The sequence below is a fragment of the Bradysia coprophila genome, unplaced genomic scaffold (assembly GCF_014529535.1).
Source record: "Bradysia coprophila strain Holo2 unplaced genomic scaffold, BU_Bcop_v1 contig_138, whole genome shotgun sequence".
NCBI classification, from domain to species: Eukaryota; Metazoa; Arthropoda; class Insecta; order Diptera; family Sciaridae; genus Bradysia; species Bradysia coprophila.
Window position 1 is genome coordinate 4,438,016 of NW_023503409.1, and position 21,452 is coordinate 4,459,467.

Genomic DNA, 21,452 nt, shown 5'->3' on the forward strand with positions numbered 1-21,452 from the left:
AACGAGAACTCTTTGTAAGTTCCATGACAATTTTGTTTTGAAATCCCATAGCGATATTTTGTGTCACTCAAGCTAGAAAAGTATATAATTCCATTGAATTCATTTTAAGAGTTCACTTAACAAAAAAACAAACCGACAAAAAAATCCATTCGAATTATATTTCGTCTGTGTTTATTCTCGAAACAATTCTGGTAAAGTTTTGCGGAACTATGCGCAAAAAACCACAAATGTGATTGCATAAAATTCACATCAATATTGACCAATTTCGCTATGCACATTCGTCCGGAGCACCCTTTTATTTATGGCCAGACATACCACATCATGACCGTGGTACATGTTAATTTCAATTTCAAATTTTTGAAAATTTTCATTTTTCATTTCTATGTGGCATTTTATGCGCATACATTTATTGAAAACAGCACAATAAATATTGATGATCAAATAAACACGCGTTTCGAATGGCGAGCCAATGAAACGAAAATTGCATTGTCAGAGTTGCATTAAAAAAAGAGATCCGATACTTATCTTCGATTGCACTTTTTTTCCCTCCTGTGTACGAATGCAATGTAAATGTGAAAAAAGTGCCCGCATAAAATGCATAATTGAAAGACACGATTCAGTGATCTCGGTAGAATGGCAGGTGCAACGGATATGTCGTTTATATTCATTTGGTGAAAGAAATGAACCTGTTCTATAGAAATGTTCGGGATGTCTGGCAGGGAATGATATAATGTAACAGTAATTGAAGGTATTTAATAAGGAATGAGTTGCATAAAAATCAACTTTATGGTATTTTGAAACATTCACGTTCGTTGAACTGCTGTAGTGTGTGGTAGATGCATTTGTATTATTTATTTAATTATAAGTTTTTGGTCGGTTAATCGACATTCAACTTCAAATTATATTGCACAATTTTGTTGTTGTTCTGTTGTAATTATAAATTGTAAATTCATATAAAATGGTAATTCTGAGCTAATTACATGTGAATTCATTCTCCTCCACTAACTTTACTGTCGTCGTTCCAGAATTTTAAGTTTCCTTATCTCATCTTTGTTTCAGCAAGAAGTAATTCATCCGATTTTTACTCGTTGCTCGCTTTATGATTACACATCCAGTTAAAACAAATTCATGGAGTTTCAAATAAATTCTTGGAAAAATGACGGAAATTATGATTAACAATTGTGCCTTCGTGTGTTTACTTTTTCCCGCTTAAAATTTTCTATAAATTTCTCTATCGAGTATTCATTCCTGATACATCTCTTTGATGTGAGTTTTTTCTACTTCTTCTTGCGTGTTAAATAATTCCAACGTCTCGTCTATCAACACAATATTAAATAACAAAATTGTATGGTTTCGATGGAGTTCTCGAGAAAACAACAAAACTAACACCAAACAATGTGTACGATTCCCCATCGGTATATATACCTTATTACGATACGTAACACATTCCACAAGTGAAATTACATATCAGATCTGAATTCTATGAGAACCGCATACACAACGACCGGAATATACGGAGGAAAACCACAAAATATCAAACCAACAAATGTCATTCGTGTTATATTCATTCCGATGCTTCGAACCGTTTTCCCCCTGTATATTTTCTAATTATGAATACAAAAAACACAAAGCGCTTTACCCTTTGACGCCGACAATATCGAATCGGCGAAGCGTGATGGCAAACATCCGTCGCGACGTTACATAAGCCCGAATTATTCATCCCACATAGAAAATACAGTGGAAAAGAAGAAATAAAAGAATCAAAAAGTGAAACTGAAATTTTTATTTATTTATTTTGTTGGAATCTAGAAAACATCCATAAAATAGACAAGTGAACATATTAAACGATACCGATATAATATTCTCTGTTCAACGTATTTCAAAAAAAAAAAACAATTTAATTTAACTTGTCATCATAATCGGAAATCCAAAAACACCTGTCAAATTAAAAATATTATTTAAGCATCTCGATGCAACATATTATTTTGTTTTCTCATTATGTTAAATAGCCTCTTGGGGTATTGCTTTTGAACACATCAAACTAAAAAAAAAAATATAAGAACAACAACAAGCGGGGCTTTGTGAGCATTAAATTAGTGATCTTGTGAATGCACGTTGCCGCGCATGCCATTAATGACAAGTTATTCGAATTAGTTTTAAAACTTTGCTAATTCGACTTAATTGAATTGACTGATCTGTGATGGTTTATTTTCGTTTTTGCTTTTTTCCATGTTTTTAAAGATGTTTGTGGTGATATGGATGATGTAATTTATTCGACAAATATTCGAGAATCTTTTGATCAAACATTCTCGACTGTGCGTCTATGTATTAAAAAATGCAGACAAAATGATGATGTCGTGAAATGCAGCATTTTGTTATGGAATTTTGTCTTGTTTATATAAAAAATGTAGCAACCAAATTCCACCTAACTTTATTAAATTTTGTTGTTGCATGAATATCTCGCAGGTGGTATGGTTAAGTTACATTTTTTACCAATGAAAATATTGCGAAAACTAACCTGTTACATCATCTGTTATTGATAACGACAACAAAAATAATGACAAGTTCTGGGTAATATTCTCCTTTATATATTAAAAGACATGTTAAAAAAATTTGAAGTACAAGATTTGAAATCAACAGATTAAAAATGCTTTGATAGATGGAAGTAATAGATTCGATAATAATTCGCGTGCCGCCTGTTATATAATTACAATCTGCAAGACTAAAAGATGATATTGTCTATGCAACCAGAGGGGGAAACTATGCAAGCAAATACTGGGACAGGTGCTATTTGCTATTGGTGTCCAATAGAACGAAATAGAAGGCCAACCAATAGATGCACCAACAGACGCCAATAATGAAGTAGGTGGAACACCGGACACAGTGTTCTCGCGTAGTTTCACCTTGGATGCAAACTTTCGTGAACCAACTGTACGAACATTCGTTAATATTGCTTCTTTCTGAATATAAATACTACGTTGCTTTGCAAACTAAATGAGCCGATCAATAAATGCTTGTTTGTTTTAATGCGACTAATTTATTGTATACCTATCTCCCTACGAATACAACAACTCCAAAGAAATGTGTCTGCAAATTGAAAACACTTTTAATGTAATTACTAGCGCTAATATATATGTATAGCATTGGTTATCATCATAAGAAGCCGCCGAAAATTCATTCTATTAGAAACCAACTTGGAAAAAAGCACATAAAATAAAACACTTTCGTATATATACTCCACACAAACATTATTATCCTTCATCAAAAAGAAGATGGAATATCATAAGGCAAACATACAGCAACGGAAATAAATGGTAGATCTTCAAGAGGAGATATTTATGTGTAACTTTTGTAAAATGTCAACCTCAACATGAATTGTACGCAAACATAACCGAGGGGAGCATTAATTTGCCTTGTATTAGTGATATACACAGATATACATGAGACGTAGCAGCAATATCTACGAATAGATACTTTGAACATAGAACTCCAAACTTTCAGTTTATGTTTTAAGCTATGTTACATGTACTATTTGTAGGATTGTAGCTAGTCATTCAGAAGAGAACAAGATTACAACATGAATCAAATGAAAAGTATCGCCCTGCTTCATGACATTTTTATATTGTTACAAAAGGAAAGCATATCGGTAGAAGGAAAATATTGTACATCGAGTTTTGGTTGGGTATCCAAAAAGAAATAATTAGATTTTTCTCCGTCTTTTCAGGCATAAAAATTATTTTAAAACTGTTTGAAAGTGAAGACTGTTAAATTGATAAGTACCGGGTTTTCCCGTGTTTTTTTCGGGATATAATGTTAATTAAATTTCCTATTTTACATTTCCATTTATATCTATATCTGTACAAGGTGTGGTTGTACTTGTACATGGCCAAATATGTGTGCACGAATTTTTATGATTTTACTTTTTTCCCTTTTCGTTCCATTTATAACCCACCTTTTTCTGGTATTCAATTTCTGTTATGTTAAAGGGCTTTAGCCACATTTAATTTTACCGTATTTTTGCGATAATCGAAAGTTTGAATGAAAATGAAAGTACCAGGCCGTTAAGACATTATGTAGGAAAAGAAATTCAATTCACTTCAATTAACCCAGTCGAGTTAAGAAATTGGGGGAGAGCTAGGTAAATAACATTTAAAAAATTATCATTTTTATTGCCATTGTACCGCTATGTCAACCATCTGCTTTTTAAGGTACCCATTGACCACTTTAAGGTTAACTTTCTCTTGGCTTATAACCAACCATTGTGCGTTTTCCAATTTGAAAATCTCTGAAAATGCGGATTAACATTCGAAGTCTCACTAATTAAAATTTTAAAACCCACACACATTAACCCCCACTTTGATCTGCAGAAATATTCAATTTTTTAATCAACATTTTACTGAACTCAACGACATGACTCCCAAATGATTTGAAAGTTATATCCTATATTAGGTATCTTCACGCTTCTTCACGGTTGGACAAACACATAGCTGTATTGATTGAATTCTACTTGTTAGCATAAAGGCCCTTCATTATACCTAAGTGATGATGCATACATAATGGTGTAAGGGGGGGAGTTACAAAACTTTGTGGTAAAACTAATCTCACCTAATTCCATTCTACAATTTCAGCTCTTTGCATTGAAGTTATAATATGTTTCCACTTGTAATAAATAATTCTTCACGGTAATACTTCGAGTGAGTGTACTTGTTTTCCGCAAAGTTCACTTGAATTTTGATTTGTGTATGGTAGACTCTAAGTTATAGTTAGGGCTGCAAAACACATTAGAGATTTAAACTTTAGTGTCTAACTTTTGATCATTTCTATATCTGATCTTTGAATTGTGGATGGTGAATGCAGGTTGGATTTACTTATTTTAAAATAATGAAAGTGATAATCGTCTGAGAAGTTGAAAGACAACTTCGCTGCTTTACGCTCTTTTTTTGTCTGGCCCTCACACATAAAAAGGCTTTCCGGTGCTATCCCATATCAATACGGAAAAACCTTTGAACCCACAACGAATTTAAGATAAAAATTCTGTAAAAAATGCCATTTTTGAAAATGAAATTTTCTTATCGTTTCAGGAGGTTTTGGAAGCCCGCATAGCCGAATTGGAAGATGCATTAGGACGGTTACACGAACGAGTTGACAAAGTGAGTATAAAATTATGTTTTCTACCTTCGTTATTTATAAAATGCAAAAAGAACAAAACTGAAAAAACCTACAAAATTCTTCCAGTAAATTTTCGACTAAAAAAAACAAACTGCAAAATATATATCTCAGTTGGAATCGGATGGGATGGGAATTTATTTACGTACCACAACAACATTTTATTGCAATTTTCGGTTTTTTAACTGAAGTTCTTAAGATGCGATTAAAAGCTGATATATTTGTTTGCATTTTGTTGAGCCATTTGTTTGAGAGAATTCATTTCGTCTGGAATTTTATAAATTTGTGAAAAATGTGCCTGGGAAAAATATCCAGCTAAATCTCCAGATTCATTTCCTTAAGCACCAATTATAAATGCTATAATGCCGCATTGTTTTACCCTTTTCTAAGTAGTTTTTCTTGTGTTACATTCATCTACTGTTCACTGGAGAATTTGCATACAATTTTGCGTATACATTTGTTACAATTGTTGTACCATACATTACAACTCTAGCGAAAAAAAAGAATGGATATGGGAAAATGATAGCTTGCGATCTCACGATTTTCTTTATTTTTACCACATTTTATTCCATTGTAGATATACAATTTTTTGAAGTCTGTTCAGTACACTGATTACCGTATGCAACTAGCTCAGCCTCTACTATGATTACATATACTTTTGCGATCTCTTAAGTCTTTTTTACTAAATAATTTTATTGCTATTACATTCTTCTACGTACATGGCGACTGTGTACAACTTCTGCTGCACACTATTATTTAAACGGTGATCCAGAATTTGTATGTAATTTTCAGATATAAAAGATTACAATATGCCATTTGATACATACAATTAAGATGTAAATCGTGGCTTGATATTGTGCGGGAAATGGATATATATTTTTGCGCATGCAGGCTGGTTTATGTTATTGGATGGAGATTTTTCTTTTTCATATCTATTCGCTTCTATGTATGTGAAGCCGTAGCCGGTCTTCTTATTTAATAAATTGAAATGTTTCGAGTTACTTTCGTATATATAATACGATATCTCGAGTCGAGTTTTCTTTCTATAAAGATTGATAAATTCTATGTCTAGCTGCGGGCAAGATTGATTGTTGTACGATGGGTTTACTGAATTGAGAACATGATAAATGATCGAGAGTTTTATTTTCGGTTGAATTCTGTGTGATGTTACATGAAATGGTGTCATTTCGATTGTGTTGAGGCTGAAATTTCTATTGACTCTACAGGTGACGATTTGGTTCCATTTTTGTCAAAAAGACAATAATTTTTATATGACAACGAAGCACGGGAATTTTCATTTTATTTTTCAAAAGTTGTTGTTATCCAACAAGCGTACAACAGTATGTTTGAAATCTAGTACTTCTTCGTCTTCTGCTTCTACTTTTAGTGTTCAAATATATTTGGTACAAGATCTTCTATCCACACCTCTGTCGCATACGATTTGTTGTCGGTAGCATATGATTAGACTATAAGTTTCTAAAACGTTTATTAATGTCCATACATACAGCTGCAAATATGCGGTCGTATTTCAATAAATTCAAACAACACCTCGTAAAAAGTATTTACCTCATGCAACACATTGCACTACACTTAAATGTGATGACATGTTAACAACTTTAGTTTTGGAACAAATTTACGACAGTTTTGCTCACATAAATTTGATTACAACCCCGAAATTAGTTTGGTGAAACTTATACAACCGAACTATCAAGGTGGGTAGCATTGTTTTAAATTTAATTAAACTTCTGCTGGTATCTAATTCATTCCACTTAATTTTACGAATTTCCGTAATCCAATCCACGAGATAAGAATTTGCCATTTTCATTATTTTTCACCTCTTAAAAGTACTGCATCAAGAACATATTTCGATCCTAATTGAAACGATTATCGTCGCTTCTGCTTAAGTGCATAAATAATTCTATAAATTAGAAACATTTTTTTCCCAAAGTTTTTTTTTACACCATCCAGCCCCCAAAGGAAAACCAACACCGTAATAGAATTTTCCCAGAAACTTCGCCCTACACTTACTAAGAAGAAAATCTCAGAAATGATATTTTTTATTGGATTTCTATTCAATTATTTACTAAATCAGCATTAAAGCGACATTTATATTCAATGTCTATGCCAATGCATGCGTTTGGTGAGTAAGTAAAATATCCCAAAAAAAAACTTTTCACAATCACCTCTCCTCTCCGTATATACTACATACGAAAGAAGAAATCTTTGGCACGAACCAGAGAACGGAAAACTTTTCCGGAAATATCCGTTTTAAAAGCCTGTCTTAGATATGTGTAAGTTAAATCGTACTTTTATCTTCTTAGCAGCGAGTAACAGACAGAGACGGATAAACAACCACCACAATTACACCCTGGAGTATTTTACGGTCATGCAATGTTTTCCAACAAAGTGGTTGATAGTTCTTTCGTTTCACATGTTCTATCACTATGTAGTATACAGTACATATGATATGATGAGCAGTGTGTATAAGAAGGGTGCCATTATCTACTCGAAATGTGGAAAATGGAACTCTTTTTCCGGTGTTTACATATGTGGTTATTTTTGGTTAAACTGTTATACCGTACCGAAAGGCGACAGCTTAATATTATATTTTCCCGCAACAAATCACATAAAACTTAAATTGCTCACATATGCTTTCATTTTACATTTGTATACCCTTCGTTTGTTGTCTGCGTTGATGTTCGACATAATTCGGTTAAATACAACTTTGCACGCACCGTTCTATTGATTTAGTAAATGAAATTTGCATATCGTAAAAATTATTCAAATTTCATTTATTAAAATTTGTAAAACCGATTGAACAAAACCATCATTGCCATGAAGGGATGATATATACCCAGAAGTTTCATTTTTTTGAAACAAATCGCATAATTTACTTAATTTAGATTATCCGGAATCTGCATATCTAATTTAATCAAAAATTTACACAATTTTGAGGCAATCACGCATACCTTTTGTTGCATATACCCACGACGAAATGCCCGGTGTGAATTTAGACATCACACTGATCTGATTCAGTTGCTCTCTAACATGGGGTTCCTAAAAGTTTAGCAAAAATTAATGTAGACTAATCCCTAAAATTAAATCAAGTATTCATGCATTAAGTTTGTTGCACAACTATACAATCAATATTCCAATGTCTGTGAACGAGCGTCACCTCCCTACACCGTTTCCAATTCGATCGGGTATTTAAAATTCGTTTTGAAATGCAAATCTTAAATACATGTGAACTAATTCCGCTTGACGTGACGTTTTCGTTATATTAATTTGAATTCTATTCTATTAGATACACCGTCAGATATAAAGAGGGTGTGTGATACGTGTAAATGTTCAACCTTAATGATTGCAATTATAGATAAATCCACATGGTTTCATCTAATTCGTTGTGTTTTATTTCTGTGTCTATTGGAAATTAGCTACATCCACTTAAATCGACGTTACAAAAACACTTCAAACAAAAATTTCTCTTCGCATTTCGATCAACCTTTCTAAATGAACCCATAAAACGCATGCTGTTCGCTATGTTCTCTTATATTTTAACACTTGTTCCGATATGTTTATTGCGACACCATCAACGGTACAAAAACATTTTCTTTTCTACTGAACCATGGAAATGAAAAAGGGGTTTGCCAAACTGAAAATATGGTTATTGAAATAATAAATAATTTTGAGAACAGTTTGCCATGTTCGGTTGCCTATAACACCTAATGAATTTCTTTCATTCTTTGAACAGAGGAAATTTATTGATTGCCCGTACGGTACAGTAATAAATACGCCGATGGAATTAAGAGATTTTGACCAGAAAAGTTTTATTGCTCGTTTTATTAACAATATCATTTGACAGTGAAGAAATATGACCGTATTAAATAACATTTCGCCAACGACAAGCATATTAACAGTTTGGATATCGGATCTAGTACTTCGTTTGATTGAAACATTTTGAATAGATTATCACTTATCGATAACAGATGTGAGAGCTTTCATTGTTACACTAGATTCGGTAGTCGAACTAATTGCAGGCGTTTGAGTTGTGGGTGGCTAGGCATTGTCATTTCAGGTTGTTGGCTTGTATCAAACAGAATAATTAGTTTTAGCTCAGCCTAGCAGCTTAGCTGAACAGATCAAATAATCTGAATAAACAAAGCTTAAAGCTGAAGAAGGTAGGGATTCAAAATTTTAGTGGATTTAATAAAATGCCTTTGCAGAAAGAGATTTGCTGTTCTATACTTATGAATCTTAAGTAGACATGCCCCCAACGAACATATATCTAACTAACACGAACGTCATGTTAATGTATTGAAGGCATTGAATCAAATTTCAGATAATGACATTGTTAACATGTTTCCCCGTAAACAATTCCTAATGAACTTAATTGCTTGAAACAAGGAGCATACGACGACGAACCAAATCAAATTAGAAGACAAACAGAAATTTACAATATTTTACGTTCCCTTGTTATAACTTACCGCAGAAGTGTGGGCTTAAATGGATTATGATAATTTTTCTCATGACACCTCTCAAAAAAAGGAGATTCCAAAATTTAAAAAAATCAAATTTATTATACCTTCCTTCAGCCATATTTTTGGAACGTTTCGTATAGATTGAAGCATATTCTCATTATCTTAAAACTTTCCTTCAACCTTCTAACAGATCAACCCCAAAAGTAATGTTTCCCCTCTGTTCTACGTGTAATATATAAAAAAAAATTCAAATACTCCCCAAACGCATAAACTAGTGATATATGCAAACCATTTATTTATCACCGAAATTTGTAAAATGACTCCAAACAACATACCCGAAAAAGGGGGGTTGCTAACGTGCACAACGATAATAATATGTATTGTATACATACAATCGCTTTATAGGTGTATATATATCCATCCACACAGATTACACAACAGAGAGGAAATGACTTGGCCAAAAATTCACCCTCGATACACCTATACTGAAATCAGTCTCAAACCTGAATAGAGGCCACATAAAATTTTGATTAAGGCCATTGTCACACATCTATCTGCATGAATAAGCTTCAGCATATCAACATACTAAAAGTGTACACAAGACCGAATGTTTCGTCATAATTTTAATAGCGCAACTTTAAGAAAATAGACGGAACTTTTGCCTGCATTCATAAACACAAATATTTACTGTGCAGAATCTAGTCTGTGTATATAATACTTAATCGGGGTATTTTAAGTATTGATGTTATTATATAATGTGTTTTAGTTTGCAGTGATGAAGTAATTACGTAATGTAAAATTTTGAAAGAGGATATGAATGCCAACCCCTTTAATTAAATAGTCGTGTTAATATTTCATAAGTGCATATTATTTGGGGCAGATGAGGATTTGTAGCAATGTAATACGCTGGTTTATACGTTCACAAGCGGGGAAGATTAAGCGGAAATTATATGTGATTCATTCATGAAGAGGTTTAATATGTTCATCAAAATGTATACAATGTACACACATGAATAGACGTCCTATGGGCTTTAACTACATTAGGATTAGAAATAATTAATTGGCGAGGATCAATTTGAATTATGTGCAAGGATGAAAAGTATTCAGATTTGGTGTGTGAGTGCGGTTGGAAAACAAAGCGTGAAGGGATAATTATGTTATACTACTGAAGAAAGTTTTATTGAAATTTAGACTCAACTGAAAATGGTTGGTTAATTATATCTTCACACATAAGAAGACCCTTTCATCAATCATAATTTCATATTTAAAGCTGGTCGTTATGACGATACATTTACGGCGTATTGCAACTGGTAATTGAAAGCAGTGGCGGACTGTTTTATTAAATAGCTAAAGTCAGGCATTTGATTCCTCTGAGAAACGATAGCTTTGTATCAACCTGATACATGGACTCACTTCTAATCAAAAGTATTTTCGTGCTTCTCTTCGGTAAATGTCATTTACTTTACTAGTGAGGGAATGTGACGCCCTCGGATACTCTTACTCATCTGGATACGAGATATCAAATTCCTTCACTGGTACAGTAATCTACTATTTTGTGTTCGCATTTTCGCATTGACCGAGGAGTCAATGCTAGTAAATTACGTCCGACGAGTGAAAAAACTAGCTTCCCCTTCGGATAGGGCTATAACGTGTAACTCGTCAAAATAAAAATTTTGAACCACCGACTAGCGTTGAATTTTCTTCGGATCGTGCTATAACGTGTCCACTCGACAAAATAACATTTTAGAACAACGGACTTAAAACTAACATTGACTCCTCGGTAAAGACTATTTTTCATGGCGGCAATGTTTAACTTACTATCGAAGAAAAAAAATCCTGTCACAGGATCGGTTGTTACCTTGTAGAAACGGCAAGCGTATTTATATGCAATAATAAGTTAGTTTTTTTTGATTGAGAAGTAACGTCTCGTGTTGGCTAGAAAATCTTTTACTTCATTTGTTTTATCATAAATTTTACTATATAAGAAGACACCGGCTAGGGCTTTTCGCTTACTTTTGTCGGTGTTGTCAACGACAGATTACTAGCCATTTCTGAAAGGAATACCTTTAAGCGAGTTCGTTTCCTCCGTCTTAAAATCATCAAAAAAAATGCAAACTACAACCATGCGAGTTGCATTAATTACTCTTACCCCTAACTCGTGTGTGACTCATGAGAGCAAAGCGTATTTTGTAAACAAAATTTTTTTAACTGCGATATTGTTTATTTAATTTAAAACGGAAGTTCATAAAACTGGTAATAAATGAGGGTAACTAAACTATGTACGTGCATGGAAAATGTTTTATGTCAGTATGTTAGGGTCGATGTTACGGGTAATATGTATGTTTGCAATATACTATGCATATGGATGTTGATTAAAATGAAATCTATCTGGTTCAGACCACCCTAACAGATTCGTAGAATTTTTTTCCTTCATATTTTCATCAGTAGCGGTATATGTATGTACAAGTACATAAACATGGTTAGTCAAATCGGAAAAAAATCTCCGAGTAAAGACTGTAACAACAAACAACTAATGATTGATTGATTGTACATAGGATGTTAGGGGTTTGTGACTTATAAGGTACGGTATAGTAAACCTGATAGACGTACACAAAATCTTGCTCAATCGAGTAATGAAATTAATTTACAATCCATTTTCTTCCGAAACTATGTCAATGACAGTCGTCAATGCACTGCATCCATCGTCTGAAGATTAAATGCTCACTTATCAATTATTCAATAAACAAAGTTTTATCAAATTTACCACCTAACCAAATATAAATTGTCGCTTTTCACCCCTTCGCCATGTGTAACTGTGTATGCACAACCCATGTCTTTTGGTAAACAAAATTTATATAACAAGGTGTTCGCTGTGTGTCGCTCCCACCACCGTTGCATCTATTTTGCTCGTATACATTTTGGTTGCTATCAAAAACAGCATCATAAAAATCACCCTATAACTCGAGCCCTATTATTGTGCCGTAGAAGATACTCCATTTCGTTTCGTAATATGAAAATTTGTATTCGTTTGTCTATATATACACACGTATAATTCACCCTCGTGCTTGTATGTACATGACTGACTCTGTGACTGCCAATAGTACAGCCAAATGTACATTGCAAGAAATTTAACTCACAGTATCAAGCCGGTGGTCTATGAGTGCACAGTTCTTCGATTGTTTATGGAAAAAAAAGTGTTTCGTTTTCATAACATAAAAGTATTCCGTGTCGTTAAAAGTGGTTTTTAGTGTTCAAAGTGTATTAAAAGAAGAAAAAAAAAGCGAAAGTAACCCCCACGGCCCCATATCGTCATAAAAATTCTATGAAAAATATTTTGGGGTTGAAATATGAAACATTGCTAGTTTAAGTTCATTGCTCCAAGCGTTGAATTCACGCTACACACAAAAAATGAAATAAATATTCCGTTCATACATGTTAAATCGACGTCAGTGTTTGATGTAATCATACAATTTCCAACCGGCTAAATACTCGGCACAAAACTGAGATGTAAACAATTGTCTTGATTTATACGTCGCATAACTTTGTTTCTGATTTTAAGTGGCAAGTTAAACAATTGAATTTCCATTCAATGAATTTATACATCGTAGTTTGTTCAGCTTAACTTTACGCCTGTAGAACATCGAATTGTGTATATATGTACGTACATTCATACCCGTTTAATTAACGATGTGACGAGAAAACACCTTATAATTGAAAGGAAAAGTAGAAGGAGTGTTTGTTCACCAAGGAAGTTGATAATGGGTTGTTTGCTATGGTTGATTTCTTTTGTACATAGAACCAACTGTCTACAACGGATTTCAGCTTGATCGATGCAAATAAATAGCGAAAATACGGTAATTCAATATTTGATTTAGTTGATTCGGCTCCTCTGATTTGGCAAGGAGCTAGGAACATGATTGATTTGCTCATAATGCAAATCGTTTGCACAAGCACATTATATACATATGTGATATATACTCCATCAGACTAAAAGCCATTTTATATAATTATTGTTGTACCCTTCAATGGTTTCACTCCATATAGAAAAACAAGCCAATTTGGATTCTGCACGTATTGTTATTCCATTTGACAACTTGTCAAAAATCTAAAATCCCAAAACTAATGCCCTTTTTGTTTGAAATTGTTTTGAATCATTTTGAAGGGTTGGCGTACGTTGTTGCCGCCACTGTTGAATATGGTGAATTAAATTCAATTGTTTCGGCTGAACAGCAGAGCGGTTTTTCCTCAATTTTTTTTGGGGAAAATTTCATGTGTCACACATATATACATTTCGTAATAGCTTAAGGACGCCGTTTTTTGTGGAGGGTGATGTGTTGCGAAAATAATTTTTAAAAAATGATTTTTATGGCGAAATAGATTTTCTTGGCGACAGTGTGGCATATAGTAAAAAAATAGGCTGAAGTGGTTAAGTGCAGAAAACATATTGGAAGAGGGGTCGGGTTTTATACAATTTAATATTTTTGGTTTTGTTTATTACGCGCAATGGGAAGATGTGAAGAGGTTTTTGAGTAATCTTTTCCATTCATTGTTACGAACGTTTAGCATAAATGTTAACTGTATGACATCGAACATCAATGATACACAGTAATAAGTGTGACAAATAACAGTCATTTACATTTGATTCTGCAAGTGTTTGTGGCGACATAAGTAGAGAGTCGTGCTGCTACAGACAAGATTGTCAATTTGAAGGGGTTTTTAAAAGAATTTATCTTTACCCCACCATTTTTGCATCGAGATTTTCATGCTTTGTTTTCAAATTTTGTATCGACCATTTCCTACATAACATAACTCATGAATGACGCGTAGCTGCTAATACGAAACTGTCAACTCATTAAAAATGGTACCTTGGCATGCGAACCCAAAATTCTCAAACGCATAGTTTCTAGGATTTTGTTTTCTGTGCTACTATGCTATAATTGAAACCAAACCATTCCTCACGCACGGTGGGGTTGAACAAAACTTAAATAGAGTGCGACACCACCTCTAATTTTTCTTCATGTTCTTATTGAGGGACTCGAGTCCTATAAGGAACCACATTCAGTTCGCGGATCTGTCCAGCCGTTTCAGAGAACCGACACTCATGGCCGTGCGGGACCGACGAGTCAATTTGAATACAGATTGGTATCGCAACGGACAGAGGGACTAATTCTAACCTAATTCGTGTTAAAATGGCTTCCCTCGACAACCTGACCACGTAGCCACAGCCAGCTAAAGTCGAAATTTCGACATTTTTAAATCGTGGTTTGTCCAAGATGAAGAGAGATTGAAACTATTTGAATGACGATATTGGTAGAGGATTCCATGCTCTTTTCAACGCCGAGAATGGATTTCACAAAATTTGTCTGAATTGTACAATATTTGAAAAAAATATTTTCACCATCCTCAGCGAAATTTGGACTCCTCTGTAATACACAGGTTGATCCTGTCAGCAATAAAACAATAATGCGTGATCAGCCTGCAGTTGCAGTCTAAGCTTTACCATACGATACCATACTTGCCATATACCAGCCTCCCAACAAGTATCTGTTACGACATTCCGTTAGGATGAGTGGAATTGTTATCCAATCTTCATAAATAAGTGGTTTAAGTTATTTAAAGCAATTCTTACATTAACTACGTGTATCTGGAGTCGGTTGAAGCTAATTTCGCTAGCCGTTAGAGGAAATTACTCCAAAAATATGTGGAAATCAGTTTTAACCGACTCCAGATACACGTAATTAATGTAAGAATTGCTTTAAATAGGTCCCGCACGGCCATGAGTGCCGGTTCTCTGAAACGGCTGGATAGATCCGCGAACTGAATGTGGTACTTTATAGGACTCGAGTCCCTCAATAATAACATGAAGAAAAATCAGAGGTGGTGTCTTGACTCTATTTAAGTTTTGTTCAACCCCACCGTGCACCGGATTCCTTACTCACTTCTATTTCCAGAAACTCAAGTGACTACATAATTATATGAAGGAAAAAGAACTTTTTAAAAACAAATTGCTCTAAATCATAACATCAAAGAGTTGCAAAAGTTAAAAGGTTGTGCTTGAAAACGGATATCTTAAAATTGAATTTTTTTCCCGTAATGAAGACGTAAGAGTTTTTCTGTACAGCTCAGTATACTGCTTTAATTCCTTGCCAGACAATTTTAAATTCCATTATTTGCACCGTTTTCATTGTCTCGGATTCAATTTAACAGAATTGCAATTTAAATAAATCTTCCGTCCTTATTCTTCAACTCTTATATATATCAATTTTCTTCATCAAAAAAACGACAGAAACTTTCATTTATGACACAAACCAGTATAAAAGTGAAAATAAGAGCACAAACTTTTCCTTCTACATTGTGAAGACGACAAATCACACAACGGATCAAAGCTTAGCGTGCGAGAAAAAAAAGAGTAAAAAAATGAATGCAGACAAAAGATAGAAGGAAAAAAGACCCTCCGCTCCTCACATAAATTGATATGTATGCTTTCGTTCATGTATACAAATATGCGAAAAATCTTCACAAAAACAAACTCGGAACATAATTTGTGAAGTGACTTATTGATTTTCCTTTCACTGTTTGGAACCATAACCATAAAGAAACAGAAAAAAAAATATTTCTTTTCTTCAACCCATCAACGGGGGCGTTAGTAATCGCCAAGAATACGAGTACGTTTCCGCCTATATTAGCTCATTCAAAATTAACTTTAATATAATAACGTCGTCGTCGCCGTTATCAATTTCGGCTGAGTTATAATATGCCATGTACGGAAAACGTAACGTCTGGATCACGCGATTTATATTTCTTTGAAATTTAAGCTTTCTCTGCATTTATATACAAAATATTAGGTTAGATTATACACTCGTCTTCTATACTTTTACCACCGACTATTGGTCCTATATTATTTAATCAAAAATATTGGAGATATATAAACGAACGATTTTATGGCTTATTCAATTCATTTGATTACTTCTTCAATTTGTATAGGCGTCTGGCTATATATATCTGGCAGTTTGACGACCAACTGTCTTTTGAAGTTAAGAGCAGGATTTTTGTTGATTCTCATATTCTCCTCCCAGTGTAGTGATGTTTTTGGTGAATGTATACGTTGAACGTAGATTAGATTAGATTAGATTAGATTAGATGGGAGGGTGTAAGCCCAGCACCTAAGCCTCAGATGGGCCTGTTGTGCTATTGTACAAGTCTCTTGATCATATGGACTGTGATTTTACATCATATCTCTCCCGACTTAGATTGTTCACAAATCGACCGTGTGTTAACGTCCCATACGTTGTGAATTCTCCAAGCCGTGGGTGGTATGCGAATACCACAACCATCACTAATTGACCTGTACATTTTCCCAAAGATGGCGCTATCAACATTGTCATGTTGTAGCTCTTTCTACTATTGACATTATGTCGATATGGTTTCTTTTATGGAGAAAGCGAATGTTGGGTTTTTTGATATTTCCGACTTTGTTACGGTTACGGCTATTAGTTTTAGGTAATAGCAAGTGTCTAATCACCATAGGCCATGAGTTGCCTCTTCGTATAAATCGCCATGCCACCATGTGACTGAACTCGTTCTGGCGTTGCAGGTTGTAGCGTTTGAATGATTCGTATTTCGTCATATCCCTTGACATCCATACAACGTATCAATCAATAGATCTGTTAAACCTCGCGGTCATTTTGGAGTACAAGATAGTTTCTGTATCTTGGGATTGTACCACAGCAAATTTGTAAAAATTTGCTATGTGGTTTTGGGGTGTCAAATGAGAACCCGAAGCGTTTGTACCTTACCTGCACTAAAATTGACTGCCAGATGCCATACGGCAATGTGTCATTTTCGTACATTAATCGAGCACGTAATTTAGCATTAGCTTCTGGTAGAGTCGATTGTTAATCCGTAAACCGACGCCACGAAGCACATGTTAAATAACAAAGGAAATAACACAATTGTTGATATCGCACAATGAGGCGAGAACGACTTTATTGATCAAAGAGAAAATGACCTACGAGAACAACACTTTGACTTCGTTAATAAAACCTTTAAAATAATTTCACCATTTAAACATTACAGCAAAATAAAAACACCAAAGCCGTAAAAGTTGGCACAGAAATTAGACAAAATCGAAAATGAATTCACACACAGCCACACAAAAGAAACACTTTTAGAGAGCAACGCATAAACACGTCCGTTCTCTGTGACTGCCGTTGTCCAACCGTTGAACGTTGAACGTTGAACGTAACACAAAGCTTAATAATATCTAACACAATGAACAGTTGCTGTTGTCAATCGTTTCTATTGAACTCATTTATATATTGACAATGGTGGGATGGTGGGATGATAGGTAGCTAGCAGGAAAAACATTCTCAATAAATTGGGTGATTTATTGGTAAACGTTTTTTTTTGTGGGATATTTGTCCATGAATTCATTTTTCGCCCTATTTTAGTCAGACAATGTGACGGATTATAATCTTTTTGCTTTGTTTTCGTTTCAGAGTCAATGTGGGTCACCAACGCTGGAGAAAGATCTGAAGGAGCAATTAGAAAAGTATGTATTTCCTATTTATTTACGGCATTTTTTCTTCCCTTCACACCAAATGATTAATGACCGACCACCATTGTATTTTCAGCATGCAAAAGGTTATTAGATCTAAGGAACGAAAGGCAATGCAAGTGAGCCGAGACCATAAATCTTTACAGGTTCGAAATTCCTTCCAAAACCAATTAATCCCACCGAAACATCAATCATTTGCATTTACATTTTTAGGCTCGGTTTCTCCGTCAAGAGCATTGTTTGCAGTTCCTCACCACCGAAAATAAAAATCTCCATCAGCGCATACGACAATACGAAGGTTGTTTAGATGATGTTATGCGAAAAGTGGTTGATGCTATCGTTGCCGAAGACAATCTTCGCGAAGAGGTGTCAATGTTAAAAAATCGTGTACGGGATTTGGAAGCGCAAAACGCGGCCTTATCGTCCAGTCCAGCGAAAGGGCGTGATGAAGGCTACTGTACAATGAGTTCCGGTCAGCCGCAACCGTCTGGTCATTTAGAAGATTTGCCCGAAGAACCGGAACAATTGCTCATGATGGCCGAACCGACATCAGCGGATATGGAAGATTGGAGTATGAGTCAGGAGGAACTTGGAGCTGGTCTCGAAGAATACAACAATGAACCCGATTGGTTGTGGCAATCTTCTAGTTATTTGAATTCAACGGTCGATTCACAATCGGAATCAATATCAAAATTATTGCAAACTACCGTAAGTTTGAGGATATTTTATGTGATTTATGTGTAGGCAGTCCTGTATGTGCAGTGCGGTGTAGCGACAAAACCAAAATCCAATATCTCTCTTGGCACGAATATCACAAACGAAAATGTGGGATTATCTTCATAAATTAAATGAATTTCCAAAATTAAGACGATTGCAGATAATTTGTTTGCAATAAACGGTGGTTGCTGCATATACGTACCGTACATATTCTCGGTTGAGTTTTTGGGCGAAATGCCAAAATTTCATAAATTCATTCGGCCAAATCCATATATGAGACCTAATCTCAGATTTCATGGATTTGCTTTTAATTCATGTTTACTGTAGACCAGACTGTGCCAGCTGATTTGAATAAAAGTTTTACATTATGTGTGAAGAAGAACTACGATTTTTGTAGTCACGTAATGGTTAAATGGAAAGAAATAAGTTAAGGTACGTGACGACAATGTGAAATGGAATCGGTTCATGATGAATGAAACGTGTTACCGAACACATCTCGTAAACGAAATTTAATCCTTTTTTGTTTTGATTTTCCATCACTGAAACCTGTTTGATTTTCACCGTTGGTGTGGGGTTCGTGGGTGACAGACGGAACAGTTTAAATAATTAGATTGTCTATACTGACAGCGATTGGATTTTTTGTTCTGCCGTCTGTGGAAATTTAAAAGCGAAAACCCACTTTTTGATGTTAAAGAACTGAATCTTATTTGTTTCCAATTGTCGAACCAATAACCACACCATTCGTTCCTCCGAATGTTTAGCAATGCGTTCAGACTTGTCTAAATTACGAAACCAATTTTTTCTTCTACTGAAATTGCAGATAGAATACTCGGACGACGAGGAAATTGGATGCAAAGACTTCACGAGCGACTTTTATCGTTTAGTTAACATTGCTTCCGGTAGTACGCGTAGCCTACAGTCGGCCGCTGATGCAAGCGACACCGACGAAAGTTTACCAAATGATCGATACAATAGTCCTACACCAAGCGAAGCTGGTCTGGCTCAGGTTTCAAGCTGTTCGTCAAGTGATTCCAGCGAACAAACGGCTGGTCAACTCGATGGCCGAATACTTAGTGATAATTTGCGTCAAGACGTATTAGTTTTACGGCACAGAACTCATCATAGTGTTAAGGATGGTACACAGTCAATGCCTTCAACAAATTGGCGACGAAGCAATGGATGGAGACGGGTTTCATCGCAATATATTGTGAGTTTTGCTAATTGAAATGAATTCAATTTTTTTTTTGCTAAATAAATTTTTCTTTCCGATTCGCTTAAAGGAACCGATTAGCAATAAATCCTCAATTAGTAAAGACTTAAAAATTCCACCGCCTGTACCCGCGAGACGGTCATTTGCCAGCTAACCTTCGTGCAGTTCGTTGAATGATTTGGATCATTGTTCCGGTATTGTTTAAGATTTTCTAATTTTTTTTTGTTCGATTCGGTTAAACCAACACTGCCAATAAATTGGTTAACCGAATCGACTGCTTGTTTCAAATAATTTATCGAATCACAAAATTCAAATATTTTGCTGTTGCGCCGAAAAACGTTTCGCAATGTCTTGTACGATGATTAATCGAGACATTCGTGTAACATTAAGAATTGTTTTGTTGAGAAAAGATATCCATATCCATTTCACCTTATTAATTGTCGATCATTTAATTGTTAAAAGTGATAAGATATTAAGAAAAGAAATTAATTAATTAATGATAACTAAAATTGAGTGACAATATTGAAGCGGGGGGTGATCTTAATTAATATAAAACACAGTTTACAACAAGTGAGCCGACGATTCTCACACTGGTAAAATGGGGGTACGATTTTTTCCGTTTTGTTACTTTCTGTTTCATTTTTGTAAACCGGTTCGTACACCCATTTTCCTAACGAATTATGAAAATTTTGTAAAAAGACGAAAATACGCAAGCAATGGAAAATGTTTATTCGGTTTAAAAATTTATATTTTGTAAATGAACGTGAAAGAAAAACATGATTTAGATTGTAAGTTTTGTTTCCTAAACATTTACTGTGTATAAAGCGTAGATTAATAGGTAGGGATTGTGAAAAATAAAGTGAAGAAATTAGTTTTGTAGAGTAGACGTTGAGATGGGATAATGTACTGATTTTTCATGTTGAATAAATTAATTAAAAAAACAAAAAAACAGAGGCCACGAATAAAATTTCATCTGTTCACTTCTCGTCGACTCAATTAAGAATTGACTTTCCGAAAGCACAAACCAAAACTGCGTTGGAAACCTTTCTAATTTTCAACAAATTTCACAAATTCTACTTATTACTTATTAAGGAACTTCCATGGACTTTGAAGTACTAGATTTATGGGTAAAGATAGTGGGAAAAAAATGGAAATCTGGAAAATGTTTCTAAGAAAGTTTTATTGGCTGGAAGGAAATTTTTCGATAGTTTTCTGAATAAACCAAAATTTATGCCAATATTTCGTTCGGTAAATTTCGATTCAGTAAATTGGCTTGGAACGTGTACGGACTAAATTCCATTCACGACCCTAATGTATAACAAAT

General features: G+C 34.5%; 1 protein-coding gene across 3 annotated transcripts in view; it reads left to right on the top strand.

Annotated features, from left to right (window-relative positions):
- The window catches only part of LOC119073523, a 73,613-nt gene extending 52,545 nt beyond the window's left edge, over nt 1-21,068 (top strand). For all 3 annotated transcript variants that reach the window (XM_037179058.1, XM_037179059.1, XM_037179060.1), the window contains 6 exons: nt 5,082-5,150; nt 18,143-18,195; nt 18,278-18,347; nt 18,415-18,909; nt 19,739-20,125; nt 20,199-21,068. In XM_037179058.1, coding sequence (XP_037034953.1) covers nt 5,082-5,150; nt 18,143-18,195; nt 18,278-18,347; nt 18,415-18,909; nt 19,739-20,125; nt 20,199-20,282 — 1,158 coding nt within the window. In that variant the 3' untranslated portion in view covers nt 20,283-21,068. The remainder of the gene's footprint in view (nt 1-5,081; nt 5,151-18,142; nt 18,196-18,277; nt 18,348-18,414; nt 18,910-19,738; nt 20,126-20,198) is intronic.
- Nucleotides 21,069-21,452: the final 384 nt, after the last annotated feature.